Source organism: Schistocerca nitens, chromosome 11 (genome assembly GCF_023898315.1).
Source record: "Schistocerca nitens isolate TAMUIC-IGC-003100 chromosome 11, iqSchNite1.1, whole genome shotgun sequence".
Lineage (NCBI taxonomy): Eukaryota > Metazoa > Arthropoda > Insecta > Orthoptera > Acrididae > Schistocerca > Schistocerca nitens.
In genome coordinates this window covers 174,413,454-174,440,474 of record NC_064624.1, presented here as the reverse complement: position 1 = coordinate 174,440,474, position 27,021 = coordinate 174,413,454, and the positions used below count along the sequence as shown (strand labels likewise).

General features: G+C 38.4%; 1 protein-coding gene and 1 long non-coding RNA gene across 10 annotated transcripts in view; one reads left to right on the top strand and one right to left on the bottom strand.

Moving 5' to 3' along the window:
* Window positions 1-16,834, top strand: part of LOC126213448 (THAP domain-containing protein 5-like) — a 261,788-nt gene extending 244,954 nt beyond the window's left edge. For all 9 annotated transcript variants that reach the window (XM_049941205.1, XM_049941197.1, XM_049941196.1 and 6 more), the window contains one exon: window positions 16,320-16,834. In XM_049941205.1, the coding sequence (XP_049797162.1) occupies window positions 16,320-16,415 (96 nt within the window). In that variant the 3' untranslated portion in view covers window positions 16,416-16,834. The remainder of the gene's footprint in view (window positions 1-16,319) is intronic.
* Window positions 1-23,104, bottom strand: part of LOC126213450 (uncharacterized) — a 180,699-nt gene extending 157,595 nt beyond the window's left edge. Inside the window, exon 1 of the long non-coding RNA XR_007541173.1 lies at window positions 22,322-23,104. This is a non-coding gene — a long non-coding RNA (uncharacterized LOC126213450). The remainder of the gene's footprint in view (window positions 1-22,321) is intronic.
* Window positions 23,105-27,021: the final 3,917 nt, after the last annotated feature.

The window sequence follows — 27,021 nt, the reverse complement described above, 5'->3', positions numbered from 1 at the left end:
ACTGCCACAACTTCATTGAAATGCAAAATGCAGGCATTTCTTTTCTGCATACGAGACTTGGTGTTACCAATATGAACCTACCACAAAATGACAACGTGCAGAAATTCGCACAAAGCATCAGTGTTTTGACAACATTACTGACATTGGTGCCAATGTGACGCACAAGTTGAACAACATAGCAAAAAGGGACAAGTTTCAGACAATTATGTGAATATTCTGTGTTTTTTCCCCCGAGTGAGGAGGCTATGTCGAACACCATCATCATTAAAACATTAAAACCACCAACTTAATATTTCTCTCTCTCTCTCTCTCTCCTTTTTTTCTTTTTCTTTTAAATGGTCCAGTCTTGAAACTTTTTAGTGGTACAGAAAACATTTGACACAATGCCCCACTACAGAGTTACAGAGACTTATCATTTGGTGTAGGTTCTGACATGCAAGTGGTTCTAAGATATTTTAAGTAATAGAAACCAGTAAATTGTCCTGGACGGCGTGTGCTCATTGGAGACAAATACAACTTGATGGCATCCACTGCGAAGTCTGAAAGGACTAACAGATAATTAAAAAATCTGTATGGAATAAATATACATAGTAGTGGCAAAAATTAATTTATATATATGAGACGTGTAGGGTATAGTATCTCAGGTAATTTTTGTTTCTAAAACAAAAGAAAAAAAAACATCAATAATTATTTTTCTTCTCATAAGGTTTGGAAAGGAAGGTATTACCACAATCTAGCAGACGGTGTACATTTTTTTTATGATACAGTAAGTAACCAAAAACGTGTTTTATTTAAAATGATAGTAACCCGACTACCTGTGTCTATCGTGACAAGTTTCTATTTGTATATTAATATTTCACAGCAGTCAGACATCATCATTGATGTAGCTTTATTGCACTTAACTAACATTTTATCAGTGGTCTCGAATTGTAGTATGTGTCCTTTCAGACCGGCGGCCTGTATTTAATATCGAAGTCTGATGTTTCGTCTGGCAACCACAGAAATTCTAATTTGTGAGACCACACATTCAACCCTGTAATAAGTGTAATTATGTCATTTTATCAATAAGCCAACCCTTTGGACTAGTCTCGTTTTCTACACACACAAATTGTCCAATGGATAGGGTGAGCAGCTATCTGTGATGAAGACATAGTGTTCAGGACAGTGTGATCGCTAAGGAACAGTATGAGGATACGGGATAACTCGGACAAAACAATCCTATAATGTTCAAATACCGTGTCAGTGATGTGCTGCTCGACACGGTCACATCGATTAAAAATCTAGGCATAATGTTGCAAAGCGACACGAAATGGAACAAGCGTGTAAGGTCTGTTATTAGGGGAGACAAATGGTTGACCTCGATTTATTGGGAGAATTATGGGAAGTTTGCCTCAACTATACAGGAGACAGTGTAGGGAACACTTGTAGGATCTGTTCGCAAGTGAGTTTAGCACACTAGCTGCTGTGTAGATCCCGTCGACACAGGAGTTACGGAAAAGGTCTGTGAACTGAAATGGGAGTCCTGTGAGGGAAGAAGATAATCGTTTTGAAATCACTGTCCATTAAGTTTACACGACCGGCATCCGCGACACACTGCCAAACAATCCTAATGCCACTAACGTACACCGTGTGTTGGGACTGTAAAGGTGTGATAAGAGGAATCAGTGCTTGAACAGAAAGTCATTTCTCCCTCACTCCATTTGTGAGTGGAACAGCAAAGGCAGCAACTTGCAGAGGTACAAGGTATGCTCCACCACGGATTATATGGTGGCTTGTATAACAGGTGCGTAGATGTAGAATCTAACAGCAGGCTTGCATGTTTTTTTTTAGCTTCGGATTTTTTTATCAAATGCTACATATAATGCGATACATCCTTATTGTTTTGATTTTCTGTTTTCTTCACTGCTGTTGTGGCAGTCTGGTGGCAGAGTTTGCTGAGAGTGCATCATAATCCGTCTACCACAAGAGAACAACGGTTCAGTTGCATCACTGATGTATGCTGATGCGAGCCCAAAGCTTTAACTACCATGCTGCTGCAGACTGCTATTGGACTGATGCTGGACCTATCAAGATGAAACTGTACAAATTTAAAAACCCGTGTACTAAATCTCGCAACTTCAGCCGGCTTACCTTCACACAGCCTCCAACATGAGTGGAAAAACAAACAACAGGTTACTGTCACATTAAAAAGGCAATAACAGCAAATAAATAAATAAATGAGACACATGCTGAAATACACAATTAACCCAATGTTATGAGTGTTAATTTGTACTGTAGTAGTCATAGGAGTTTTATTTATCACTTTCAAGAAATATTCTGTTGTGCTGTGCTTTCGTACATTGCGGTCGCCACACGTAAGACGCCGCCATCGCGTTTTCGAGTGGCGTGCGCCGACGCTCCAGTGGCAGCAGCGTGGCATACTTCCACATCCCAGACGAGTCCCTCCGGCAGAACAGCAGAGTGCTCGTTGGATTTTTTTCGAACAGTGATCACTAATCCCATAAATGTGCCAAAACTTGGGTGCTGCTGATAACTGAAAAAGACCCCCTCTGCTGCTCCCCATGTGTCTGCAAGTGACCTGCTAAAGGAGTTACCACCTGCTGACTCATACAGTAATTAGGTGAGGCCAGATGTTCAGTCCCCACATCCACCCTCTACCTCGAGCAGTGCAAACGGGGTACGACCTGCCATTCTTCTGAGTTGAGCCAGCGATAGAAATCTGTTGTTTAATTTTTGACAATGCAGTATTGACTGCTGTATTTATTTTAGTGAGCAATTTTGAATATAACTTCCTCAAATTAATGTTAATTGCTTTTTTATTTGTGACTGTCAGAATAAAGTTTTTTAAAAGTGGAATGAGCCCGCAGTTATTGAACCACCAGTAACACTTGCGTTTACAACACACAATCTTCACACATGTAAAAGACAAGTATTACAGTTTTTCAAGTTTAATGCTTTGTTTAGGTAGTTTTTTAATATATTTCATGAGAATTATAAATGATTAAAAGTTTTTTATCTTTTAAACTTGTTCGAAGTGAAATGTTAACACATTTCCTTACCATGGAAAAAAGTTTTGAATCCTCTGATATATTTTACTATTTGAACAGATTAAACTGCCCTATCAAAACGTGAAATACTACATACTTTATATCGTTTGCAAGAAATTTGGGTTTAACTCCTTTGTGAGTAATTCTGTGGATTGGTTCTAAAAGGACCAATGTCAAGAATCTTAGTTTTAAGTTATAAGCTTGTGAATATTTTATGTCATTTTCTGACAACTATTAACAATATATTTGGGGCTATTTGTTACTTTCTTTAAAGTAAATCAACTTAACTAAAGCTTAATAACAAATTTCTAGAATTTGCAACTTCAAACTTAAAGGACTTAAGAGGACATTGGCCCTTTTTAACATCATGAACTCCCTTAAATTATGTGACATTGGCCCATTGGGCATCAGGGTCAGGTACACTGAATAACAAGAAACAGGTAATTTTAAGATAAATATTTCCTTGTACTCATTAATTAAATCACTTTATTCATTCCTCAAGAATTTAATAACTGATAGCAGCTATTACATGTTCCAAAAATCACATTTTATCACCGTAAATCATGAAAACACTGTTTGATCTCGTAATCAGGTGGGAAACTGTTTATTCACATTTCTTAATATCAGACAAATAATTTGCATACACTGTGGTTGATATTGAAAAATGGGAGAGAAAAAATATATTACTCGTTCCCGTCACCACCCCCATCCTCATCCTTCCCTTTGTAACATATCCTTTTATCTCTTTCATCTGACTGTGTATTGGCTTTCAGGTGATTGCTGATCTGTATGTAGAATGGACGACTGCTTATGTTCGTGTATGAGAGATCCCTTAAGCCCTTTAATTTCTTTTCTGAAATGGGTATGATGGCATCAGAAATAGGTGCAAGTTTTGGCATAGACAAGTCAAGTTTCCTTTTGTTCAGATCTATCATCTTGAATGGTTCTTCCGAGGAGTAACTGTGTTTGTAGGAGACAATTCCTGGCATACCTGATTGATACTTCCATTTTATCTTGTTCCAAACAATAGTATTCCCTTCTCTGTTAATTTTCTTGTGCAGATAATGACTTCTCATGAAGTCTTTAATGTTATAGAAGTCCTTTTGTTCCAGCTCTATTACAGTTATAGGTGGCTTTCAGGGAACCATGCGTATTAATTTGGCCCAGTCTCTTGGCAGTTCTGCTTCAACAGTTGTTTTCTTTGTCTTCTCAATGACTGCGTGAATTGAGTCAGCTTCCTAGTGAGTATGTCCATTCCAAATGTAACATACTGGAGAACATTCTTTGTACATAGATGGTCAAGTTGAAAGTCCAAAGTTGTCTTTCGTAAAATACCAGACCACAGTGTAGAAAAGGAGCGGGTAGACATTTCTGCAAGTCAAAGGCCAGGGTTATTACATTGGAATTCTGCTCAGCTCTCTTTGAGTCACTGGCTTTCTGATCGTAAGCAGCCTGGGCTAAATCCAAATGTTGCTGTCGTTCCATTTCAACCTTACAACGTTCAGCGTCATCAGTACAATTCTTGAGTAACGTGACATATTTGTCACATTTTGCACAAGTGTCAAGTCTTCGGTTTGTGGAAGCTAAGACTGAAACAGTTCACAAAAACTCTTCAGTAACAATTTTCACTTCTTAGCTTGATAACTTCGTTTTGCAAAATTTGTGATAGAGCCGGTACATTGCTGAAATACTCAAGTCTGGAGATAAATATTTTTTAGAAGAATGAGATCGAGAATAATGGCTTTCATAGGAAGGAAACATTTTAATGTGTTCCTTTATTAAATCAGTGTCATCAGATGGAACTTTCTGATGATTAGAATGTTTACCATGTCCATTTTCAGAACACACTCCTCCTCCAGAGCCCCATCTTTTCTCCACAATTATTCTTACCTTCTTTTGTGCTAAAGAAAATGTACTAAGGAATATATTCTGACATACTTCTATTTTAGTCTGCAAAGGAGGACTGTAAATAGAGTACTTACTGGAATATTTTTGTTTGCTGGCAGTTCCTTCAGGTTTGTTCCTTGCACGCTCCATATGTTTCTTTTCCTGAGACACATGATTAGTTATGAACTGATTTTTAGCTTCTGGTGCAATTTGAAATATTCTATGAACATTTTCTCTCTCTCATTGTCATTTAATTTTCCTCTGCAATTTTTTCTGCACTTGCACAATGATTTCAGAACTTTTGCAGGTATAACATTTCCTTTCGATGTCACATATTGCTTTCCTGCAGTTTTTAATTCTTTCCTCCGATTTTTGTCCCATTTTTCTGGATGAATCCTGTGGATCACATTTCTTCCTCTCCCTTCAACTGAACTTTGTTGTTTTATTGCCAGGCTGCTATTGAATTGGATCAATTTCTTCAATCCTTGAAGATCTTTTAATGGTCTTTCGTACAGTTGTATTCCCTCCGTCATTGCTTTCATCACTACTTTCACCATCACTTGGAACATATTGATCAGAATCTTCAAATATGTCTTCATCAGAACTTGAAGTCACATCTGCCAATAATGAGGAACACACATTTCCTTCTATACTGGTACTGGGGTGACCTTAAAGAAAATAAAAATGAAATAAATTTTATAGGTGGTTGATAACATTTTAGATTGGCATTAAGTAGAGATACCAGTCAATTTATGGTCCTGTGTTGGAAAAATTAGGGATAAACGCTCTCGATACCAGTTTATTTTAGTAAACTTACCTTCAAGGCAAAATGATGACATGAGTGGTGATATTTCAGGTGCAGTTTGTTCCTCAGGCTCTTCCTTATCGCCTCTGTGGAACATGATGTTTGTGCCCACCAAGACTGTCTAGACTCCTCACTAACAATGCACCAAATGGTTAGGGGAATTGTTAAAGGAACAACTCTTATTATTGTGTATTCCTGCTGGATTTAAGTCCAATGTTGCAGCACTGTTTCAATTGTTGAAGCCAGCTGTCAGCAAAAAAGGCCAATGTCGACATTGGCCCTTCTTACAGCAAATGTAAAATGAGGGGGGGGGGGGGGGGCCAATATCAAGATTGGCCTTTTTTTGCTGATTGGAAACTTGATAAAACACTTTGGGGCTTACATCTTAAAAGCCCAGTATCTCTCATTGTATGTGGCTTAGACATTGGTCGTTTTAACATTATAAAGAGCACATGAAACTATATGGGGTATAGCAATAAAACAAGTTTTGACAAATATTGACATTGGCCCTTTCAGAACCAAGCCACAGAATTATGCATTCTAGAAAAAATGGAAAGCATTTAATAAATTCACAGTAGTGATTTGGAGTTTGACTGTTTGAATTTTGAGCAATAAATTTCACCTGTGGTACGCTGAAAACTGGAATTGCATAAAACTACATTTAAAATAACTCTCTCCACTGACACCACCACTGAAGTTCTCGCTATTCCTAACGAAAATTATTTATCTTAATCTTCACACAGAAATGTAATGCACAACTACTAAACAGTTCTTTTTTACAGATTACTCAATACTGTTTCTTAAAGATGTTACCTTTCCATTACGTATAGTCGGTCTCTCAACAGCGATCATAAACAGTGTTTCCAGTAGTTGCACTGTATGGCTTTTATCCAGTTGCAGATAACTTACAATTTAATTTTTATTGTTTTTGTAATAAGACAATTTGTTACAGTAGATGTACATCAATTTACAAGTAGTTCTAATGAATATGTTTGTTAACTATCAGATGTGAGCAGAGCAACCCCCATATGCCTTTGCTGTCAATTCAGTGTGTGTCCATCTCTCCTCCCACGTAAGCTTTTCTATGGCACAGAAATATGATTTTAATACAGTATTGTGACACATATCACTCTTTATGTAATTTAAAAAAGACAAAGAAATTAAAAATGACTTGAATGACCAGATATACCATTACTGCAAGGTGTACAACTTTGCTTCCGCCATTTGCCGATAGGTGGCGACAATGGTAAGTAGTGGTCTAAAGAAACAGATCGCAGACGTCAGGCAGTTAGCTTGGACTTTGGTCAACATAACCTCATTCAAACATTAGTCGATTTGTGTCTGCATCATGAAGTTGTTCTCGATTGAAAATATCAGTTTACGAGCCTAATTCTCATCATTTGCGGGAGGTGTTACTGTTTTGTTTCAGTATGAAGAAAACAGCAGCTGAGTCTCATCGAATGCTCTCAAGTACGCACGGTAAGGACGTTGTTAGTGAAAGAACGTGTCGTGAATGGTTTCAACGCTTCAAGAACTGTGATTTTAATGTCGTAGACTGGCATAGCGGTGGAAGAGAGAATGTTTTCGAAGATGGAGAATTGGAGACATTGCCGAGCGAAGACTTGCATCAAAGTCGAGAAGAATTGGCACGATTAGTGGGAGTGACACAGCAAGCCATTTCAAAATGTCTGAAGGCTATGGGCACGTTTCAGAAAGAAGGAACTTGGGTCCCGTGTGAACTGAAACCATGAGACGTTGAACAGTGTTTGTGTGTTTGTGAACAGTTGCTTCAGAGGCAAAAACGGAAGGGATTTCTGCATCACACTGTGACCGGGGACGAAAAATGGGTTCATTACGATAACCTTAAACGCAAAAAATTATGGGGATATCCCGGCCACGCTTCAAAGTCTACAGCCAAACTGAATATTCACAGCTCCGAGATCATGCTCTGCATTTGGTGGGACCAGCTCTGCATCGTGTACTATGAGGTGTTAAAACCAATTGAAACAATCAGAGGTGCTCATATCGAACGCAGTTAATGCGTTTGAGCAGAGCATTAAAAGACAAACGGTCACAATACGGCGAGAGACACGATAAAGTGATTTTTCAGCACGACAACGTTCGACCCCACGTTGCAAAAGAGGTCAAAATGTACTTGGAAACGTTAAAATGGGAAGTCCTACCCCATCCGCCATATTCTCCAGACATTGCTCCCTCTGACTATCACCTATTTAGATGAATGGCGCACGGCCTGTCTGACCAACACTTCCGATCTCACGAAGAAGTCACAAATTCAATCGATTCGTGGATTGCTTGAAAAGGTGAACAATTTTTTTGACACAGGATTCGTACACTGCCCGAAAGATGGGAGAAAGTAGAGACCGGCGATGGAAAATACTTTGAATGATACATTTGTAACCAATTTGTTTCATTAAAGCCTCAAATGTTGGTGAAAAAAAGGCGGAGGCCAAGTTGTACACCTTGTACTGTATTTTTTATCTGTTTGGAGCACTTCTTTGTGTAGTTTAGTGTTAAAAAAAGTTTTAAGTCAACAGTTTTATTTAAAATGCTCTTTTATTGAAATAGGTACTTACAAACTTATCAGCAGACGTACAAAACGGTTCCTTTGTGGCCTGGTTTATAAAATAAATCGCCCCGTCAACAGTCTCACTGTAGTGTAAACTGTTATCGTTTGATAGGTGGAGCATTTGCATTTTCCAGTGACAAAGCTTACAGTTAGTTAAGATGTTCTGAGCTATTGTGCCACGATCAAAAGGATTTCACATTAAAACCCAACATTTCGTCCCCATCTGTAGAGCACATTTTCAAGCTGCTTTGTGGTGGATTCGCACCTTGAGTCGCTACTAACTGCAGGAAAATTACATTTACGAGGAATGGTGTGATGTCACACGTTTTGAATACCCGAGCGCAATTGGCTATTGCCGACAGTCGTTGTTTTCTGTTACTATCGACCCGAGGTGGAGTTGGAAGACTGTACACATCTTCTTCAGTACCGGAACCCACATATCATTCAATTTTGTGCCTTCCTCCTTCCAGTCGAAATTGCTGGAGTGTTTTACAAACTCTATGGCCTCTCTGTATAGCCTTTCATGGTATCCACTTGGGACTGCCAGTACTTGGGCCCTATCAAAATGAATGTGTGTTGGTCTCCTGGTTCCATAGCATGTTCTCCAACAGCTGATCTGTCTGTCTCCCCTCTTCTGCAATTGCTCTTGTGCTCTTCTAGTCATTCTTTGACTGTTCTTTTGTAGCGGGTCCCCATAATTTCACAGAATCCTATAAATTCCTGCTTTTTCCAGTAGTTGGTGAGCATCCTGGGCCGATTTTATGTGATCTTGTATCTTTCAGGTGAGTTTGTAGGTTACTGTAATGTTCCACTTTTTCAAGATTTTTACTATGCGGTTAGTAACATTCTTAATGAAAGGCAGGAAAACACTAGATTTCACCAGCAACGTTATGATTTCCACGTGGTGGTCTTAACGCTCTTATTACCTCAGTGAACAAATAACCATTATTGAGCAATGCACTGATGAGATGTTTTAATTCCGTGTCAAATAGCTCTGGTTCGGAGATTTTCCTTGCTCTATCTGCCAACATTTTTGATGCCTTGCTTTTGCTGTGGGTGGTGGTTCGAATCCTGGTGTGGGTAAAGGTACGTGTGCGTGCGTTTTTGGTAAACTGTGTGGCCCAAGCTATCATCTTCATTCTTGAAAACTAGGACATCAAGAAAATTCTGTCTTCCACCTGCCTCCTCCTCCATGGTAAAATGAATCTTCAGATTTATGCTGTAGAGATGTATGTGAAAACGACCCAGTTCCTTCCTGCCATGCCACTACATAACTAAAGTACAGGATTATTACAAATGATTGAAGCGATTTCACAGCTCTACAATAACTTTATTTTTTGAGATATTTTCGCAATGCTTTGCACACACATACAAAAACTCCAAAAGTTTTTTAGGCATTCACAAATGTTCGATATGTGCCCCTTTAGTGATTCGGCAGACATCAAGCCGATAATCGAGTTCCTCCCACACTCGGCGCAGCATGTCCCCATCGACGAGTTCGAAAGCATCGTTGATGCGAGCTCGCAGTTCTGGCACGTTTCTCGGTAGAGGAGGTTTAAACACTGAATCTTTCACATAATCCCACAGAAAGAAATCGCACGGGGTTAAGTCGGGAGAGCGTGGAGGCCGTGACACGAATTGCTGATCGTGATCTCCACCACGACCAATCCATCGGTTTTCCAATCTCCTGTTTAAGAAATGCGAACATCACGACGGAAGTGCGGTGGAGCACCATCGTGTTGAAAGATGAAGTCGGCGCTGTCGGTCTCCAGTTGTGGCACGAGCCAATTTTCCAGCATGTCCAGATACACGTGTCCTGTACCGTTTTCTTCGCAGAAGAAAAAGGGGCCGTAAACTTTAAACCGTGAGATTGCACAAAACACGTTAACTTTTGGTGAATTGCGAATTTGCTGCACGAATGCGTGAGGATTCTCTACCGCCCAGATTCGCACATTGTGTCTGTTCACTTCACCATTAAGAAAAAACGTTGCTTCATCACTGAAAACAAGTTTCGCACTGTGCGCATCCTCTTCCACGAGCTGTTGCAACCGCGCCGAAAATTCAAAGCGTTTGACTTTGTCATCGGGTGTCAGGGCTTGTAGAAATTGTAAACGGTAAGGCTTCTGCTTTAGCCTTTTCCGTAAGATTTTCCAAACCGTCGCTTGTGGTACATTTAGCTCCCCGCTTGCTTTACTCGTCGACTTCCGCGGGCTACGCGTGAAACTTGCCCGCACGCGTTCAACCGTTTCTTCGCTCACTGCAGGCCGACCAGTTGATTTCCCCTTACAGAGGCATCCGTAAGCTTTAAACTGCGCATACCATCGCCGAATGGAGTTAGCAGTTGGTGGATCTTTGTTCAACTTCGTCCTGAAGTGTCGTTGCACTGTTATGACTGACTGATGTGGCTGCATTTCGAGCACGACATACGCTTTCTCGGCTCCTGTCGCCATTTTGTCTCACTGCGCTCTCGAACGCTCTGGCGGCAGAATCCTGAAGTGCGGCTTCAGCCGAACAAAACTTTATGAGTTTTTCTACGTATCTGTAGTGTGTCGTGACCATATGTCAATGAATGGAGCTACAGTGAATTTATGAAATCACTTCAATCATTTGCAATAGCCCTGTATTATCCAAGTACCGAAACCAGATATTCAGTTTCTTGTTTGCATTTTCCAGTGCCTGCTCCTCAAATGTTTCCGCGAAGTTCGTTACAATTGGGTTTAAGGAACTACCCATAGCAACGCCATCCATTTCTTCGTAGAAATCATCATTCCATTTGAAATACGTGGTTGTGAGGCAATATTTAAACAGTTCTGCAGTATTGGGTAACAGAAGAAATATTGAATTTAATTGATGAAAGGAGAAAATATAAAAATGCAGTAAATGAAGCAGGCAGAAAGGAATACAAACGTCTCAAAAATGAGATCGACAGGAAGTGCAAAATGGCTAAGCAGGGATGGCTAGAGGACAAATGTAAGGATGTAGAGCCTTGTCTCACTAGGGGTAAGATAGATACTGCCTACAGGAAAATTAAAGAGACCTTTGGAGATAAGAGAGCCATTTGTATGAATATCAAGAGCTCAGATGGAAACCCAGTTCTAAGCAAAGAAGGGAAGGCAGAAAGGTGGAAGGAGTATATAGAGGGTTTATACAAGAGCGATGTACTTGAGGACAATATTATGGAAATGGAAGAGGATGTAGATGAAGATGAAATGGGAGATAAGATACTGCGTGAAGAGTTTGACAGAGCACTGAAAGACCTGAGTCGAAACAAGGCCCCGGGAGTAGACAACATTCCATTAGAACTACTGATGGCCTTGGGAGAGCCAGTCATGACAAAACTCTACCATCTGGTGAGCAAGATGTATCAGACAGGCGAAATACCCACAGACTTCAAGAAGAATATAATAATTCCAATCCCAAAGAAAGCAGGTGTTGACAGATGTGAAAATTACCGTACTGTCAGTTTAATAAGTCACAGCTGCAAAATACTAACGCGAATTCTTTACAGACGAATGGAAAAACTGGTAGAAGCCGACCTCGGGGAAGATCAGTTTGGATTCCGTAGAAATGTTGGAACATGTGAGGCAATACTAACCTTACGACTTATCTTAGAAGAAAGATTAAGAAAAGGCAAACCTATGTTTTTAGCATTTGTAGACTTAGAGAAAGCTTTTGACAACGTTAACTGGAATACTCTCTTCCAAATTCTGAAGGTGGCAGGGGTAAAATACAGGGAGCGAAAGGCTATTTACAATTTGTACAGAAACCAGATGGCAGTTAATAAGAGTCGAGGGGCATGAAAGGGAAGCGGTGGTTGGGAAAGGAGTGAGACAGGGTTGTAGCCTCTCCCCGATGTTATTCAATCTGTGTATTGAGCAAGCAGTAAAGGAAACAAAAGAAAAATTCGGAGTAGGTATTAAAATTCATGGAGAAGAAGTAAAAACTTTGAGGTTCGCCGATGACATTGTAATTCTGTCAGAGACAGCAAAGGACTTCGAAGAGCAGTTGAACGGAATGGACAGTGTCTTGAAAGGAGGATATAAGATGAACATCAACAAAAGCAAAACGAGGATAATGGAATGTAGTCGAATTAAGTCGGGTGATGCTGAGGGGATTAGATTAGGAAATGAGACACTTAAAGTAGTAAAGGAGTTTTGCTATTTAGGGAGTAAAATAACTGATGATGGTCGAAGTAGAGAGGATATAAAATGTAGACTGGCAATGGCAAGGAAATCGTTTCTGAAGAAGAGAAATTTGTTAACATCGAGTATAGATTTAAGTATCAGGAAGTCGTTTCTGAAAGTATTTGTATGGAGTGTAGCCATGTATGGAAGTGAAACGTGGACGATAACCAGTTTGGACAAGAAGAGAATAGAAGCTTTCGAAATGTGGTGCTACAGAAGAATGCTGAAGATAAGGTGGGTAGATCACGTAACTAATGAGGAGGTATTGAATAGGATTGGGGAGAAGAGAAGTTTGTGGCACAACTTGACTAGAAGAAGGGTTCGGTTGGTAGGACATGTTTTGAGGCATCAAGGGATCACAAATTTAGCATTGGAGGGCAGTGTGGAGGGTAAAAATCGTAGAGGGAGACCAAGAGATCAATACACTAAGCAGATTCGGAAGGATGTAGGTTGCAGTAGGTACTGGGAGATGAAGCAGCTTGCACAGGATAGAGTAGCATGGAGAGCTGCATCAAACCAGTCTCAGGACTGAAGACCACAACAACAACAACTGCAGTATTGGGAGGAAAAATCTGATGCATCAGTTGCAACACTTCATTGAGCAGAAACATAGTGAATATCGATACCGCATCAAAACTAACTAGTCTGGTACTCCAATTCGTCTACTATGCGATTTAATTTTTTGAAAAAACATGCAGAATTCTTGATATGTATCCAGTCAGCCCACATATGGTCATAATAATGTTGTCAAGAACTTGGCAATTGAATACATGGATGAAACAATAGGACTCACTATAGGCATTAGAGGAACATGTTTTTTGTGCACCTTTGGCAATCCAGAAGTGTTGGTGTCAGCACAGCTGAATTGAACAGACTTTCCTGAATGCTCTGTTCAATCAGAGGACTTCTTTATCAACCGCGTAACAGTTCTAAGAACTTTGTCGTGGTGTCTTTACTCAGTTTTCTATATGTTTGCAGATCTGATTAGTTGTGAATGTTACTTCTATAATTGGTCAGATTCAAAACAGCCACTGCAATTCCCTTGTCAGTGGGGGGAATAATAACACTATAGTCCTTGTTCAGGCATTTTATGGTATTCCTCTCACCCACAGTTAAATTATTTTTTTGGTGAGCTTGCACGAGAGAATACTCTTACAGCATCTGTACAGATTTCTTAGGCTACAACTGTGTCCACACTACAAATTCATGCTTTTACCCTGGCTATTATTTCTCATGTAGGCACCACTTTGTTGGGATGGAAATTATCAAATTTCTTTTGTCTATTAGACGACGTCAAAATAACCTTCCTAAGATTATCGTGCATTGGTCTGTCTATTCTATCCTAGTCACCACTACACAATTTATTGTGAATAGTAATATGGAGAGATATTAACTTTGTCTGTGCTTGCCAGGTCCCAGCGGGTCTGTTGAATCTGCTCTCGTAGTAAAGCCTCTTCCATCTGTTTGAAGAAGAAAGAAGATGGTAGCTTGGGCCACACGGTTTACCAAAAACTGACATACACAGACCATTACCTACACAGGGATTCGAACTACCACCCACAACAAAAGTGAGGCATCCTAAAAATGTTTGTCTATAGAGCAAGGAAAATCTGTGAACCAGAGTTGCTTGATGCGGAATTAAAACATCTCACCGATGCATTGCTCAAGAATGGTTGGTTGTTCTCTGAGGTCATAAGAGAAATCATAGCTGTGCTCAAGCAGTGGTGAAATCTAATGTTTTCCTGCCTTTCATTAAGGGCATTTCTGACCGCATAAGGAAAACTCTTGAAAAAGCGGAACATCACGGTAATCTACAGATGAAGATACAAGATCACCTAAAATCGGCCAAGGATACTTACCAACTGCTGGAAAAAGTGGGAATTTATAGGAATCCATGTAGTTGTGAGAAGGTGTATGTGGGCAGTACAAAAAGAATGGTCAAAAGTTGACTAGAAGAGCATGAGGGCAATTGCAAAAGAGGGGAGACTGACAGATCATCCAGGAGACCACCACATTCATTTTGATAGGACTCAAGTACTGGCAGCCACAAGAAGATACCACGGGAGGTTATACAGGGAGCCCATAGAGATTGTAAAACACCCCAGGAATATCAATAAGAAGGACGAGGGTGTGAAAATTAATGACGTCTGGATTCTGGTGCTGAAGATGATGTGTACCAGTCTTGCACTGTGAGGTGACAGTAACAATGGATGATGGGAGTTGACAATGGCCAGTTGTGCTCGCGTATTCAAAATATACGATGTCACGCTATTGCGCAAAAGCAAAATGTTGCTGCAGTCAGTAGTGAGCCATGGTGTGACTTCGACATTCAGTGAAGTTACGATCTCCTATGAAAATGTCCTCCCCAGGTGGGGATGAAACATTGGGTTTTACTGTGAAATCTATTCGACCACAGCGTAATAGCCTGGAATATTTTATTAACTTTGACATTTCCAACCATGAAACTACATTTTACAAAGCAACAAAGCTTGTCACCTATTAGTAATGTTTACCATAAAAATTATATTTGTTTTTAATTATTTATGTATCTAATTTAGAAAATAGTTGGTGTATTGAGTCATTAGGATACCTGTCACTAAAAATACAACTTTTAACCTATTATTTTGTATGCTATGAGGTTCTTTCTGTTAAATTTAGAAGTGTGATTCTAACTTTGTTATAATACATAGCTTACATTACAGAATACTCATCTAGTAAATTAGGTGCCCAAATGACCCACAATCATATTTCAAGTATCTGTACTTGTATTTAATATTTTTGTAAAACAAACTTGTCTTTCTTCACTTGATTTCTATGGCAGTTTCTTCCTAGCCTTTTTATGATAGGCAGTTTCCTTGCTACCTAATAATTTTGCAGGGAGTCTAGTGATCTGCACATTACTATACTTCACTCAATCTTTCCAACACAAGTAATTTTATTTAATCTAGTTGTTTCATATTCAAAAAATGTTCGTGTTGAGTGTTTGAGGTTTCTGGCTCTGATATAACAACAATTGAAGAGATCAGAATGATTCAAGGCTAAGCCTAATTCTCTCTAAGAATTAGATTTCAGTGTGTATAGACTGAGAATAGCTGTTTGCATCTACTGCTGAAGTGGTTTATTGATTTTTCAACAGATGGTACAGTAATGTAAGCATTTTTTAAATTGTTAAAACATATTAATTTATAGATATTTTCCAAATTTTTATTTCGCTCTCCTGTAAAATTTACTTCTTGTGGTTTAGGCTTGAATCACTCTGACTGCTAAAATTGTGGAAATGGTTTTGTCTCTGTTGGGAAATAGTTTTATCACTTTTGATATGTGTGCATAGCAGTTTTCTCTTCAGTGACAGTTGCAGTGGCTTATTTGGTATCTTAAATATTGTAGTTACTGCTTTCCATATTTATTTTCCTTATTGGTTTGATTTAAAGTATAGCAAACAAAACTACACATTGTGGTGCAGACATACATCTTTGTGGGGAAAGTATTCTTCTGCGCCATTTTACTAACCATTTCTTGCCCCTAAAAAGAAGCATTAATCTTTACTAAACAGCCCTGTAATATAACATTTCATACCACGCAGGGTGCTTAGGAAATGTAATGTTTTCTGTTTTTAATTGCTGCAGTTGATTGTGCTGCATGTGCTCCATTCTGTAAAACAATAGTCTACAAAAATACTCTTAATATTCATTAGTTATTAAAATCAGTAGTATGACTTAGTGGCTGCTCAGCGCACTGCTGTTGCTGCATATGACAGAAAATTAAAGGCTGTAGTGTGACTTTGAAGTGCGGTTTTTGGTCTGTTGCAGGAACCAGAATACATAGAAGTGAAGAGCGAACCACTCGAGGCAGAGGAAGTTACTGGTGACGGATCCACACATTGGGACTCCCTCTGTTTCTGGTGAACGTTTTCCCCAAGCTTCACCACCAGCTCACTTCATATTTCAGTCACTAATGTGACAATAACAGCAGGCTGCAAGAGTCTGGAAATTCACTGGTTTCTATAAAGTAAGGGGGAGGGGGGGACAACCCAGAAAGTTGTATGTCAAATGTGATGATGTGTACAATCTCGAAAGACATTCAGGAGAATGCAATGTGAAACTGGAGAGAGATTACCTTAATCGGTAGATGCAGTGCAAAACTTCTTTTCCTTAAGCAGTTGATGCATTTACAGGTATATATGATTATCATTACTCCTCTTATGTGTCGTTTTTATTTTTTGTTCTTTGCTCGCGGAAACTTTCCCACTTTTCTGTTTAACATTTACAGATGCCATAATACCTCAGTGAACAGTGTCTGGCAAGATGACTGTGTATTTATTTATTAGGCCTACCTCTCCAAGTTTTAAAAAAAAACAATGCAAGAAACACATTTTCCTACTTTCTTTTATTTCTCAAAATATTTGTCTTCATAATTTATAGACTTCTACACTTGTTCAAACCAATTCAGGAAACACTTTTTGCCAATATTTTGTTGCTACCTTAAAGGACTCTACAGCTTCTAGAGGTAAAAAATCAATTGAATCTGGCCAGCAACTAATTATTTCAATGCAGTTCCGCATAAATTTATCTAGCATTGACATGAAGAACGACACAACATTTTTTGTTTTCTGTCCGATACCCTTGATGCGAATTATTCGATCTTCATTGAAATTGTGAATAATCTACCAGGAATAAATGTTTTTCACAGCTGACTGACCCTGTGAAATCATATGCTCTGCAGTCTTGGATACACCTAAAGACAGCTGTGTCTTACAGTCCCATGCCAGTGCTCTGAACCGTGTTGTGTACCTTACTAATATATTTTTGAACAGTTAATTTAGATGAGCTTAACAAAATACATTGTTGACAATAGCACAACCCTGATGAAATTTTATGAACCAGTTGTAAAAAAACTCTTTTCAGAAGATGATAGATTACGAAAAGTTGATTAAAATGATTCAAAAAATAAAATGTCATTGAACAGAAATCTTCACTCACAATTTCCATGTTTTCCCAAGATTGTTTCTTTGCATGCTCACTGAAATCAGTTAGGCCAGTTCATTAGCTACAATTATTTTAGCAATAATAAATTACAAATTTTAAAACAGTAACACTCTAGTTGTTATATGTAAAAAATATGAACCCTGTTATATTGAAGGGAGGGAAGATTGGTATGTATGTAAGGAAAGATAATCTTTTTGCAGCAAAAAAAAATCTCACATTTCGTAACTTAATAATGCATGTATAAAGCCTTTGATAACTGTGCCAGGGGTTGGTAAATGTTTTCCTGGAAAAATACTACTGGTGCAGTCTTTTATATATTAAGCTACCAGTAGGAAATAAAAAGGAGCTTTCATGCTAATTTATTAGGTTACATTTAGCTGGAGTAAGCAGAAATAGCATCAAAGTAGTTCTGCAGTAAAAACAGTGTAGATATTAAGTTTCTAATAGTCTCTCTCTCTCTCTCTCTCACACACACACACACACACACACACACACACACACACACACACACACACACACACACACACACACACAGAGAGAGAGAGAGAGAGAGAGAGAGAGAGATTGATTTTAATAATTGTCCTGACTGCCCTAAAGGAGTCAGTGGACATGTCCCCCCCCACGTTATATTGTAAAATAAGAAAGTCAGAAACTGCTTATTTACTTCATACAGTCACACGCAGCTTCTTGAAACAAATACTGTGGGTGAGCGTGTCCTGTATATGTGATCTGGGGTTGGTGACATATTACCAGTTTAGCTTTGGTCACTGTTGTGGCTTTTTACAGTTATATTTGCTGTAATTTCTGTTTCTAAAGAGAGTTGACACCAGTGCGTAGGAAATAAGGTATATCATCTTGTTTGGTGTTCCCTACCTTTGTCTGGCATTACGAAATACAAAAGGCCATTGCCCTGAAAGCTACACTAGAAAAAGATAGCAGAGATAGAAAAGCGTGAAAGAGTGTTACTTGAAGATTTCTGAAATTAGTGAAGAAGGAAGTAATATTGTGTGAAACCTGCGACATAAGGCTCTGTCCACCTTGTTATTCTCAGATACACTAGCGCTACGTACCTGGATTTTCAATTCTACTTGTCTGCTCAATAAATCAGTTATTGTATACATGCCATTTTCTTCCTTTTCATGTATAGTTCACCTAGTTTTTGTTTCTAGTTATCTGTGTGAGATAATGAAGAACCTGCAGCATTCAGTGTCCTCCCGGTGATGAGTTCACATGTTGTACTGAGATGTATCTATTGCCATCCTAGATTTTTTTTTTCTTCCAAATTTTGCCATATAAATGTATCAGTAAGAATGGAACAGAATATATTATGTGCTTTCCCAATTATTTTGTGAATGTGAACTGGCCTGGCCCGTTCAGCTCCGCCCCGTGGAGTAAACTTTTTTAATCAGGGCTTTCTGTACATTTTGTGTCATAATGTGTGTGTGTTTTGTAAGTTGCCAAGTCTCTTCTCTAAATATTAGCCAGCAGATTTTAGTGTCTCACTAGCTAATCATATATTTTATGTGATCAATCAGCCACCTGCAACTATCCCTGTATCTTCTTACAGGCAAACGGTACTCACAACAAAAGTAATTTACGTACTAAGAAAATAACATAAAATTTATGCCTGATATAAATATTCAGATATTGTGTGTCGGTTTTATTTTACTGTGCACACGGAGAGGCATATTGAGGGATGATGCAAGTCTTCAGCAAAGGTTGGTGGCCATAGGAAGTTAATGGTGCATCTGAGCAGGTATTTGCTTCTCATTAAGTGTTCCACACATGCACATACTTCCCAAGAAAATGTTGTAACAATACAGCTATCCAAACATTGTACCTTAACCACACTGCTTTTTTTTTTGTTATTTATTTATTTATTTACACGCCAAGTTACGTAGGACCAAATTGACGAGCAAATCTCAGAGGTCATGGAATGTGTCAGTACGTGAAATGACAACATAAAAGTAATAACAGAAAAAATAAAAAGTTTGAGCCCAAAAGTGAATCCACAAGTTTAAGTAAATGCAATCAACAATACAACAAGAATCGGCTTAATTTTTAAAGGAACTCAGTGACAGAATAGGAGTGACCCATGAGGAAACTCTTCAGTTTCGATTTGAAAGAGTGTGGATTACTGCTAGGATTTTCGAATTTGAGTGGTATCTTATTGGAAAGGGATGCAGCAGTATACTGTACACCTTTCTGCAGAAGAGTTACAGGGAGTATGATCTGGCCAATGTCAAAATACCCAGGCTCTTGAACAGGGGTCGACAAAAGGTTTGTGAACTTACACCACTTATTGCCTGAACCACCCGTTTCAGAGCCAGAAATATCCTTTTAGAATGGAAAGAGTTATCCCAGCGCAGTATACCATACGACATAAGCAAATGAAAATAAGCAAAGTAAACTAATTTTCATGTCAAATAATCACTCACTTCAGATACCATTCGAATAATAAAAATGGCAGCATAAAGTCTTCGAAGATCCTGAATGTGGGTTTTCTACGACAGTTTACTATCTGAACACCTAGAAATTTGAACTGTTCAGTTTCACTAATCATATGCCCATTCTGTGAAATTAAAACATTGGGTTTTGTTTAAATGTATGTTAGAAACTGTAAAAACTGTGTCTTACTGTGATTTAGCATTATTTTTTCTTCAAGCAATGAACTGCACTATTTGAAACTGAGCCAATGTTGCACATCCTTTACTACCAAGCTAATGTCATCAGCAAACAGAAATATTTTAGTGTTACCCATAATACTAGACGGCATATCATTTACATAAATAAGGAACAGGTGTGGCCCCAACACTGCTCCATCCTAAAAATGTCAACGAACGAGCTAGTCAGCTCTACACATATAAAAGATTTATATATCCTTGACTTACTGCCATTTAGAAATATTGGCGAAGGTGTTACAAGTTCTAGACTGACTCGGGCCGTGAAACAACAAAATGTAGCTGTTCTCAGACACCAACACTCCACACCTGCGCCCTCCATCCTGGGGCCAGTCTCCATCGCCGCTGAAAAATCTTTACACCTTCAGGGAGGTAGAAAAAGGGGATATGAACTGAAAACCTAAATGATCACATCATTTACACTGGCATTAAAGAGCCAAACATTAAGTACAGAGGCCAAAGCTGCCATTTCTCTGAGCAAGTCAGGGACTGCACCAGGATATACATATATATGTAAATCAAAGAATGGTTTTTAATTAATTTATTTGGTTTTGGCTTTACAGTTGAAGTATTTCAATAACTTACATAACATGCTTCAGCATTACATGAGGTGTAACAACATTTATTTACATGCTTCACTTTTGCTAAAACAGGCTGCTACAACCTTTTAATTTTGGTCCAGCCTTACTTAATTCATATAAATGATTTGAACTGTCAACAAGTAAAACTGATGAGTTCAATTTTGATATACTTCATTTTAATTTTGTTCAGTACCTGTATAGTTCCCATATACTAAACCAATTATGAATAACCTTACTGTAACAAGTGTCTCATTTCACATACTGTAGATTTCAGTATATCCATTGTGTATGACAAACTGCAACTGATTTAAATTGGCGTTTACCTGGTAAGAAATATGCAACTGAAGAAAAAATTACACATTTGAAAACAGCTTTTCAATTAACAACAGTTTTGAGTTAATTAACTACATTAAAGATCTAATAGTGCCAGGCACAGCAAAGTTTGCTTCCAAAGACATAGTAAACCTCTACACCAATATCCCCTGGACAGATACTCACACAATAATATAAATAGCTAAGCAGTGCAGAAATTCATGAACTCATTATGTTGCTGGAATTGGACATCTCACATAACTATTTTTCATTTAATGGCAAGTTTTACATGCAAAACAATGGTCTGGTGATGGGCAGCAGCCTTGCTGACATATTTATACATAATCTGGAAGAAGACTACTACTTAACACACCCACAATTTACTGACAAAATTATGTACTATAAAAGATATGTGGATGACAATAATACTTTTCAATGGTCCAAAAGAAGAAATAAATAACCTAGCACATGAAATGAATAAAATGCACCCAAATATTAAATTCACAGTTGAACACCAGATCAATGAAGGAATTAACTTCCTTAACATGACTATCTCCACTCACAATAACAAGCATACCTTCCAAATATACAGAAAACCCACTACCAGTGATGTTACCATTAAAAATACCTCATGCCACCCGAACAAACATAAAACTGCTTTCTTCACGTCATCTGTGAACCGTATGCTCTGCACCCCTATCAGTAAAGAAGATGCATGTAAATGAAAGAACATGCTTAAATCTATAGCCCAAAATAATGGCTATAATGCCTCTTTGATAAACACCCTAGTTGAAAAGAATCCAAAGTAAACCAAGCAATCACCATCACCATTACAAACTAAGAAACAAACGCCAAAACCGGTGTATCTTCCATTCCTGGTAAAAATGTCATATAAACTTGCAAATCTTTTCAGACTGCACAACAAAAGTATCCTTCCACACTGAAAAACTACAAAATAAAATTGTTCACAGTAACAAATCCACTGGAGACTGGCATATACAAACTCAGATGCTACTGTATTTCCTTCTTCATAAGGCCAAAGCGGGAGAAATTTTGCAACCCGCTACAAAGAACATATGGATGCCCTTCAACTCAAAAACTTAAGTAAGTCCAGTTTTGCATCACATGTTGCTTATCATGAACACTCGGTTGATGATATCAACGACAGTCTTTCGGTGCTACACAAGGAAGAGAGATGGACCTCCTTGAACAGTTAGAAATTTTCATCCATAAACTAAAATCGTCCCAAAACCTCCTGAATCAACAGACAGTCAACACAAAACCTTTTCTCCCAGGATATCCTGGCACCAGAACAATAAAAATGACAATAATTCATCTTCCTACATCAATCTTGTTCTTGGCGTTTAACGACTATTATATTCTGTAACTTAAAAGTAGTTTCTAATTATGTATTAAATATTCATCTCTTGCTGTTTACCTTTTGTATGCAGCTAGAAACATTTACTGAAATGTAAAATCTGTACTAGTAAAATTTGCACCATAATACAATGCATCTCATGCCAAAGACTATTATGTAGTATCTGTCAAATCCATATTTGTAAAAACATCAAATGTTTACATCCTGTGAGCCTGTGTAAAACCAAGTGTAGCTACATACTGTTTATTTGTGTACATAGCTTAATAATGCATGTTATAACAAGCAATCTGATGTGAATACCGGAAGGCAGTGTACTGTAAGTACCTATAACAAAATAACTTTCAGATTCGTAAACGTTTCATTGCCGATTACTAAATTTCCGACATTTCTGCGAACAGCACCAGCAGTGCATCTAGCTACACTTGGTCCACAACAATGTTCCTGTAACACTTCCATCTGAAGATGAGGCTCGAAAATATGTTCAAGGTTGAATAAATCTTTAAAAAAGTGACTGGTTGCATATTTATTACCAGATAAATGCCAATACTTCAGTCTTTGCTATTGTAGTGTATCATTTTACAAGTTATACAGATGTAATAAACTGATATTAAAAATTTCTGTTAATAGTGGCAACAGAATTGGAAAATCACATTTATGGCAGAGAAATATCTCTTATATATATATATATATATATATATATATATATATATATATATATATATATATATATATATATTAACATCCAGTCTTATATAATTCAACAATCTGCATTTAATTTGCATTTCAATTAAAAATTTGTGCTTACCAAATGTGCCACATCATGGAAATGACACAAATGGTGATGACATCTCGCAGAAGTACATATGTGAGCAAGCACTAATGAGTTACGCATATCACAAGAAATGTTACACAAAATGACAATTTAAGTTGTAAAGCAAACCTGCATGTGATTCAAGGCAATACAAGCTTGTATCAAACACACACACTTGACACAGGAATAAAATATTACAATAAACTTCCAGAGAAATAACATTAAATATAAAATCATTTGCTAGCACAGTTACTGAATGTTTTTAGCCACTAAACAGAAGAAACTTTTTATGAACACTATGTTTAAATCTAAAATCCAAATTCATATATGTTGCAGTGCATATGGTTCTGTAAGCAAAATAAATAAATTAAATGCATAAAAACTAATTAGAAATTTAATTTAACCAGCTTTTACTACATCTTTCACTGTCCTGTTAGAGAGTTTCATGAATACATACTGAAGTTTATGCTCTGTAGATTCAAATACGTATGCATAGCAGGAACCTTTTTTTAATAGCATTAACACATCCAATTTACACTGCATTGAAAGTGAAAGAAAAAAAAATATGAAGTCCACATTGTTATTCACATATCTGCAGAAATACATAAAGAGGTTACATTTTGCTTAAAAGTATTAGAACTTCAACATTTCTCTTATTGTCAATTGTATGGTGGCAATTTTTCAATTCCACTCACAAATGGCAGTCAACAGATTTCAACAAAAAGCTAAAGACAATATATTGAATGTAAAATGTCATCACTTTTTTTTCTAACACAAATATTCTATTTCCCATATTAATATAACATAATTTTATTGAGTATGCATGTGAATTTAGTGGTAGTGAAATGGCACAGCAGGGGGGTGGGCACGACAAGAGTGAATCTGAATGTAATGTAAAACATGCTGCCTCATCTGGAACATGGCAAAATTTGAACTCAATGTTGTATCTGGTCAAGAATGTGCTAAAAGCCAAGTTAAAAAAAAAGTGTATGTAGCTCCTCCATCTTTGTTCCTCATTGTTCCCATAACAGCTGAGTCACAAGATCCCTCTCAGCATATTAAATTGGAATTCAACAAATCTGTCCAGCCTCACATTTGTGATCTGCCATTTGGCAACACTGGCAAATTATGCAGTGCAGCACACAGTAAAAGAAACCTCAAGTACACGCTCAAAAATTGCATAATTGTGTTTCTCCACAATTTGAGTAGGTATGTACTCACTTCATCACTGAGCACATGGCTGGTATACCACCTTGTAGACATATTCAGGCAATTCCAGAGCATAATCATGACAACATGTAGACTGTATCCTCCCCACTATTTCAGTAAATGAGAAATCTTACTGAAATTGGTGATCTCATGCAGTAAATACGAGTGATGAAGTTTTCACTAAACTGGTCTCCAGGTATTGACATAGCAGGTTCCTCAAGTTTGCAGTTAACAACAAGTTGAATGAGGTGATGTCACAACTTTTTATTGTATGTGACATTTACTTAATCCAAAAGTTAGGAGTGATATATGAACCAGAAAGTAGTGCAAGGTAATACTGTAGGTCCAAAGTATGGATCTATGCTGTATACATCACTGTGTGTCTTAGTTATTTCTTTTGGTCTAACAATGGGACAGAATATCTGGTCTAGATACTGGGGAGGAGGCAAAAAGTTAAGTACCATTGCTGGTAGAGCCTCTAAAGCATGAAATACTATGTGCAGCTTTTGCAACTTATATGCATACGTAGGCAAAGAAAAAACAAACCATTGTTGGAGAATGTCCAGCACATACGAGAACACAAACGGTCTAACACTCACGGTTCATCCCCACAGAACAACACATCTGCGCACATCTCGTCTGCCCAAACAAAACATAGTGTGTGGAAAGAAGATTGAACAGCTGACTCAAGTCTCGTGCCAGATTTGTTGCAGTCTGGTGTTTCTTGTCAGTGGGCACAAATAAGTTTAAAATGGCAGGTACACGCCACTGCTCTAAGGAGTTGATTGTTCAATTTATTGATATGTATTGGAGATGCACAAGCTAATGGAAAATCACAAGTTTGAGCTTTGCAAATGGATCTGAGATTTCTTCTCGAAAAGGTAACAGTACTTAGTAACCGATGGAAAATTATTGAGTAAAACAGAAGTGATATCTCGAATTCCCCAAGGAAGTGTTTTAGGTGCTCTACTGGTGCTTCTCTACATAAACGATTTAGTAAATAATTGGAACAGCACTCTTGATTGATTGGAAATGATGCTGCCATTTAACATCTAGTGGAGTCATCTGAAGATCAAAACCAATTGCAAGATGACTCCGAAACAATATCTGAATGGTGCAAAAAGTGGCAATTGTCTCTCAATGAGACAAAGTGTGAGGTCATCCAAATGAGTACAAAAAGAAACCATTAAATTTCGATTACATGATAAATCATACAAATTTAAAGACTGTCATTTCGACTAAATATCTTGGAATTACAATTATGAACAACTTAAATTGTAATGATCACACACATAATGTTGTGGGGAAGGCAAACCAAAGACTACAATTATTGGCAGAACATTCAGAAGATGCAACAGCAACAGGTCTACTGAAGAGCACTATGCTTGTTCATCCTCTGCTAGAATACTGTAGTGCTGTGTGAGGCCCTTACCAGATACAATTGACAGAGGACATCGAAGAAGGGCAGCTCGTTGTGTATTATTGAAAAAGTTGGAAGACTTCCCTCAGGTGTTGCAGCTCGGATGGTAGGCTGCCTTTGTCACAGACGGCGTGTGCCCTATGTACCAGGGTGGTCAGTACTGTTTGTCTTTGTGCTGGATGGTGGCAGCTTGTTGCATGAAAGTATAGATCTGTGATTTTACTGGAAAAGAACTGGACGCTGCCACAATCGCAGTCCTCAAAAAACGACTGAATTTCGCCAACGATCCCGAAACGAGACATTATCAGTGACGTGGAAGAAGCAGTATGAGGGCTTCCAAACGAGGGAGCAGAGGAAGTCAGACGGGAAACTTGCAGAATAATGGACAGATCTCGATTGCCTAAAAATAACATATCTGCGGAAGAACGAGCAGCTCTCCGGTCCCTTAGAGATGACCCTGATATAACGATCCTACCAGCAGACAAAGGGAACGCGACAGTGCTGTTTAGTACTGCCGAGTACCGGCAGAAAATAAACCTTCTGCTACAAGACGAGGCCTACAAGAGGCTGAAGAAGGATCCAACCCCGACGATGAGTAGAAAGACGATAGCTCTGCTGAAGAAATCGGACTTACGAGAGCAAATGAAGAAGCGACTGTACCTGAGAGCTCCAGTGATACCACGCATCTACGGACTCCCCAAGATCCATAAGAAAGGGGTACCTCTGAGACCGATTGTGGACTCCATCAACTCTCACAGTTATGAACTTGCTGAATACCTAGCGACACTGCTACAAACCCCTTGTGGGACACTGCAGCCACCATGAGAGAAACTCAGCCGAATTCGTAAAAATACTCAGGGACATGCGACTACAAAGGGAGGACCTACTCTTGAGCTTCGACGTGACCTTGCTTTTCACGAAAGTGCCTCTTCAAGACTTCTTGGCACTTTTAACCCAGCATTTTGAACCACAAACAGTCAGCCTCTTCGAACACACACTAACAACCACCTACTTGCAGTGCAACGGGGAATTCTTCGAGGAGATCGACGGTGTGGCGATGGGCTCCCCATTGGCTCCTGCGATTGCAAACCTCTATATGGAACATTTCGAGGAGGTGGCCCTTCAAACTGCCAG